Genomic DNA, 6,000 nt, shown 5'->3' on the forward strand with positions numbered 1-6,000 from the left:
TTGAAGGCTTATAACGCTTCATCATAACATTGAAAGCTTGGAAGTAGCTACCCTCGACTCCAACAAGCATATTAACACACTCAGACCAACATTTGTATAATCCCGGCTTCTTACCACAAAATACAACAAAAATCATAGATTTGAGATTTTTTTACCTTCAATTGATTTTTCAAAATCGTTGAACGCCGATATGGCCGCATCGTGAGATTTGAAAGACTGCAAGATGCTATGCTTATCCCCGATAACCATAAGAGAACATTCACTCCATGAGTAGTATATCCCTGGCCTTTTACCAGAAAATGCAACATATATTTTTGAAGGATTATTCTTCTTCGAGATAACCATTATTGATTCCTTAATCTATTCACTCACACTTAGAAGAACATAGGAGTTTAAGAAAAGGTTTGTTTAAGTATAGCATTTTTGGCCATCTAGATTTGTTTAAATAGTAAGGCTTTGAAGACCTTACTATACAGAAGATATACGAAATACACAATCAAATATATGTATATAGATAAATAAATTCGAAATATACACGCGTATACTACAAAAAAAAAAAGGATGAAAAAATACGTAAAATGACTTTTTTTAAAAATGGTTTATGGGAAAGATGGTTTGCATGCTTGAGTTCTTCCATGTATTGGGAAGACAAGTATTAAATGGGTGAGAAAATCATGGACCTAAACCCTAAACCTAACGGTAAGGGCATTTTCGGCATAAAGTTTGTCCAAAAACCCTAATTTGGGTGTGATTTTACTTTAATAACCCCATTTGGGTCAATATGGCTAAAAATGGTGTGGCCCAAAGGATTTTTCCTAAAATTAATATATGGTTTATAATCTAAACTTAAATATACAGTAGTTTGGATTCTGAAACTGGTTACATTATATTATCTGTTCCGTAAAAAAATGCATTCAGTTATTTTCTAGCTGAAATTTATAAGATAATACACATTACCAAGTACCAGCTGATTGTGAAACTGGTTTCTCTTCAGAAAGAAATAAAAAGGACAAGATTAAATTAAGTACAAAGGAAAAAATCCAAAGGCACGATGCCCAAAGAATGGTTCTGAAACAAGACCTCAGATTTTGTTATTGACTGGAGAATGCTCAACTCTCAATATAGTTGTGAAGTCTTAATTTGACTTAGTTGTAAAGCAACAAGATAGTTCGACTTAGAGAAAAGAATAACTCGAGCATTCAAGTACTACTATCATAATTTGGAGGACAAAGAAAAGTTCAACTTTGATTTTCAAGGCTAACTCTTCCTTAGTGAGGCACTCAATCTTAGACTCAGTTTACCAGGCTACCCTTCTTTCTGAATTTGCATATCAATAAGATCTCTGATAGCAAAGTGCGTAGAGTTCAAGTTTTATTCACTCAAGGTGCAATATATATTTATACAATTAAGTCCTAAAGTAATTATAGGCAAATCTCTATGATAACCTAATAACAGGTAACTAATCTGCTATAAAAGGTCAAACTACAAACTGTCAAATGTATTAAATCCAAGTGAATATTGACAGAGAATATGAAATGCTACAACTTTTTGCAGTCTTCTCAAAACAAGTGAGAAGGGCATCTTAGAATAGCCTTGAGTCCAAATAAAATAAGTGTTAGGTTATTTTCTTCCACATAAGCTGAAATAAGTGATTGACCTCCAAAAGATTAAAATACTAACTTCTAGAACAAACTTTAGATTATCTAACAGGGGAGGATGGCAATTCGGGCAAAACCTGTTTAAAGTAATTTCAAAGAAGCGGCTCCATCTAAGATGAATGCATTTATTCAGTAGTATTCGAGCATTCTAAACATGTTTCCTGCCAAAAGACTATTTACTTTAACACAAGTGGGATTACCATTTTGCAGTTGAACACAGGTTTGACATCGAAAGAAAGAAGAGCAATGTAGGCTCTCTTAACTGGCCAATCCAAATTCTACGAGAATTTGAATAACACTAACCGCATTGCATGTGGATATTCTTCCTTGCCACCTTCAATCTGCAAGTAATAGCTACAATAGAATCTCATTAATAAAATCAAGATGTGTCTCACTTTACAGCTAAGGTGGGTTTAATTCTACATACTGCACTAAATTGATGTAGCAGTAGACACCACCTGCAGTTCGTAAGACCTCTGGAAATCGCAATACAGGATTACGGGTACCTCTACTAATATAGAAGAGAACTCCCTTCCTTAACAAGCACAAAAATCCCTCCATCTCCTTTGGAGATCCGCAGATCCTTATCAAGGTATGTCGTGAGAAGCCAAGATTTTGTCCTTTCACCTGGAATTGGGATCTTGAGAGGAGGCTGACCAGAAATAGTACGTGCTATGCCTGCCACAGCATATTCCAGAGGACCTAGAGATTGCTGCATTGGAGAGAGACTTATCTTTTGCCCAAACACATCCACATTTTCTGGCAGCTCTATGTTTGATTTTATCTCTGGAGGTTTAAAATTCCCTTCCTTAAATTCAACCTGCAAAAGTAAGCAGTTGGCAGCCAAATGCGGAAGGAAAAATTTAAAATCTCCCAAAAATACTCTATGGAAGGTTATCAAGAAAAGAATCATGACCCTCTACAATTTCCTGATATCTTGCACAATTAATTCATAAGTTCCAACAACTTGACCGTTGGCTGAACTACTAACTCGTTTTCTTTCTCTTTGTCCATGATATTGCTGTTAGTAGCTTTCTAAAGAAATTAGATTATAGTCGAGATGGGTACCTGTATTCTAGAGGGGCTTCGAACTTCAAAAGTGGCAGTTGCACTAAAAGACAAGGTGGCTACGGGGCTTGATAATGCAGTCGAGTTCTCTATAGTAAAGTTGCTTGTATCTATGCCTTGGCTAATCTTTTCTACCTTCACCAGAGGAATGCTGCCCGCAGCAAGAAGAGGTAACAACTCAGAAAATGCTGTGAACCTGACACGTTGAGGAAGAAAAATGAGATTTATTTGCTGCAAAATACATCACTTAGCATTTACTTCAAATCACTTTCTGTGTGAAATTTCATAACAAAAGATTACATTGTTCAGTGTTAACATTAAGGTAAGATTGCATTTATCTCATTGAAATCAATATCAGCATCCAGTTAACACTTGGGAACTATTTACAAAATTACACTTTTCAGGTTAACAAAGATAAGTTAACTCTTGTCTGAATAATTGTACGAGGTGAAATTAGAGCACCACTCAAATAGTTGCACTGTTTTTGTTAGGCATTAGCAACTCATGCTAGCATAAAAAGGCATAAAGCTACAGAAGTTACAGAATGGAAGTTTCATGATAGAACATAATGTGGGAATCTGGAACGCCATTATATATAGTTATCTCTTGTCAGGATCTTTAAAGGATATTCATAATGAGTGTAGTATTTGTTGATAGGGATTTTCTCTATGGTTAAACAGTGAAAGGAACGATACAACACTCTGAAATCCATCCAATGTCAACAAGGCCTACTTAGAAAAAAGCAAAAATTCCTACAGGTGAGCTCAAATATTTACAGAAGACTGTCATAGAAGCTAGAAACAGAGGGCTGTTTGCAGACATTCGAAATGTGAATATGCCTAATGTCGATCATAATCTCTTGTCAGAATCCTGTACAAAAATTCATTTTGAGGGTTGTAATCGAGAAGACATCCATCCAATGTCAACAAGGCCTACGTAGAAAAAAAGCAAAAACTTCTACAGGTAAGCTCAAATATTTACAGAAGACTGTCATAGAAGCTAGAAGCAGAGGGCTGTTTGCAGACAATTCGAAATGTGAATATGCCTAATGTCGATCATAATCTCTTCTCAGAATCCTGTACAAAAATTCATTTTGAGGGTTGTAATCGAGAAGACTTTGTCCATGGTTTGACGATAAAAGTAATGGTGTGAGGTTTGAAAATCCATCAGAGATCAGCAAAGCCTACTTGGATAAAAGTAGTTCCTGGAGGTGAGCTCCAAAAGTTTACAGAAGATAGTGGTGGCAGTTAGAATACCAGGCTGTACGTGGGACGATTTGAAATATGAATATGCCCGATAGACGGGCCTTTCGATAAGAGCTTGGAGAAATCTTCAAAAACATTTATGAATTAATAAACTTTGACTGATGCATAACAATTATCTGTTATAAAAAAACCATCAATATTTATACCCCAATGGATTTTTCTATTATACTATGTTATAGAAATAAAGTTTTAGAAAAGCATATCTTCAACCTTTTAGGTTTACTTCTGTGATACGTGAACTAAGACAGTAAATGTCAGTGGATCTTAAGATCACAGATCTAATCCTATAAATTGTTCTTCAAAACTATTACTGTCTATCACTATTTCCAAGCATTTTTACTTTCAGTACTTAGTACAACTCTATTTTCCAAGTAGAAGGAAATAATAACAAAAACAAATAGCAACAACCACCACCACTACATAATAGTTATAATAACAATGAAAACAAACAAATATACAGCTGAGATCCCCCTTTTATAGGAAGTTAGTCAAAGCACTTCCACCCTTGATAGTTTAAAGGAAGTTGATTAAAACGAGAAGAAAATTTGAAATTACAGACAGCTGTGTGTTTTTCTCCTTTTAGGAGGGTGGAGGGTATGAGGGGGCAGACTGCCATTTCCTACCAAAAACTTTGCTTCAAGGAAGCTCCAAAAAATGCAGTCATGACCATCTGTAAAGTAACAGTATAAGCAAGCAAATGAGATATTATGCGACCAATGCCCTAATGGTTAGGTCCTATACTATGGAGCTAATTACTCAGTACAATATGCTTTATGAGAAAGCAAAGTTTATTTTTTGGAGTGGAACTCTTTTTTCTAAAATGGACCTCACAAGGTGCTTATTTAAAGGCATATTTCATGTTCCCTCTTAAAAACTATGTTGATGCACCTATCCAGATTGTATACTGAACTCCCACCATAGAATTCTAACTTTCTTCTAGGCTGCTTTGGGTGCAAATGCCTACATTGCAGGTTAACTTCTGCCATGCACCTGGAATTGGGATACCGCCTAGGAGAGCAGCTTGCTCTGTGGTGTCCATGCTCAAGATAAGCATGCCACTATCGATTTGATCAACATCTTCTCCCTTAGAGATCAAATTGGCTACCGAAAACTATGAATTACCCTTTAATAGAAGCACTCATGAGACGAATATAAATTTGTTAGAAAATGTAATTTGCACTGTCACGTAAACCACTTTTTGCTGACAAAAAAAAAATCAAAACTCAGCTACTTTCATACTAAAAACGTAACAAATGGCGAAATCAAAGTAAAAAATGAACAAACAAGCAGTGAAGCAAAAAACTCACACTAAAATCCAATTCCCATCAAGCAACTCAGGACACTCAGTTGGTGCGGGAGTAGGATTTGCTGCCTCCAGCTGAGAAACGAGCTCCAAAGCCTCGGCCCGAATCTCGGATGAAGCCCGAAACCCGAAATCCGTCCCATAAACTGTATCCACAAAGCACCTTTTCAGTTCTAGAAGCTTCTCGTCTTCTCCACCACTCACATCTACAGCTGGACTGCCGTTATTACCCCACTCATCCTCGTATTTCGGAGGGTCCGAGTCCGTTAACTTCGTAACCGGCTCGGGTTCCGGCTCCGACTTCTCTCCCCATTCATCAACGGAGCCGGTCGTTTTATCGTCGGATTTATCATTTTCCGGTTCAATACCGGTCGCTTTTTCCGGGTCACTGGAGGATTGAACCGAGAAATTGGGAAATTTTCGAAGCTTAGGCTTTGAGAATGAAGAGGGAAGAAAAGTGTGAGCTTTAAGAGTGGTTTTGGGGGTTTTTATGGTGAAAATTAGAGGAGTGTAAAGAGTGGACATCATTTGATTGATTTTTGAAAATCAGCGTTCTCCGGTGGTTGTGGACGGTGCGATGATGGCGGCAGTGGTGGGTGTCGACGGTGGCTTTGAGACCGTGGAGGTGGATTTGGCACGTTGTATGAAGGGACACACGATATCTTTTTTATTACTCCTTCCGCTCCATTTTAATTGATTTTTTGTC

The 6,000-nt window shown here is 37.0% G+C and overlaps 1 protein-coding gene across 5 annotated transcripts; it reads right to left on the bottom strand.

Annotated features, from left to right (window-relative positions):
• Positions 1-1,723: 1,723 nt before the first annotated feature.
• On the bottom strand, positions 1,724-6,000 carry LOC107816362 (plastoglobulin-1, chloroplastic-like). 5 transcript variants are annotated; one of them, XR_001654927.2, is made up of 4 exons: positions 5,299-5,999; positions 2,727-2,922; positions 2,117-2,478; positions 1,724-1,999 (listed from the first exon to the last, which is right to left on the bottom strand). XR_001654927.2 is itself a non-coding variant. In XM_016642072.2 (4 exons), the coding sequence occupies exons 1-3, from the start codon at positions 5,820-5,822 to the stop codon at positions 2,170-2,172; spliced, it is 1,029 nt and encodes a 342-aa protein (XP_016497558.1). In that variant the 5' UTR covers positions 5,823-5,999; the 3' UTR covers positions 1,724-1,999; positions 2,165-2,169. The 5 variants fall into 5 exon arrangements, 3 of the variants coding, with proteins under 3 accessions (XP_016497558.1, XP_016497557.1, XP_016497556.1); XR_001654926.2 differs by having other exon boundaries at positions 1,724-2,012; XM_016642072.2 differs by having other exon boundaries at positions 2,165-2,478.

The sequence above is a fragment of the Nicotiana tabacum genome, chromosome 1 (assembly GCF_000715075.1).
Source record: "Nicotiana tabacum cultivar K326 chromosome 1, ASM71507v2, whole genome shotgun sequence".
In the NCBI taxonomy this organism is placed as follows: domain Eukaryota; kingdom Viridiplantae; phylum Streptophyta; class Magnoliopsida; order Solanales; family Solanaceae; genus Nicotiana; species Nicotiana tabacum.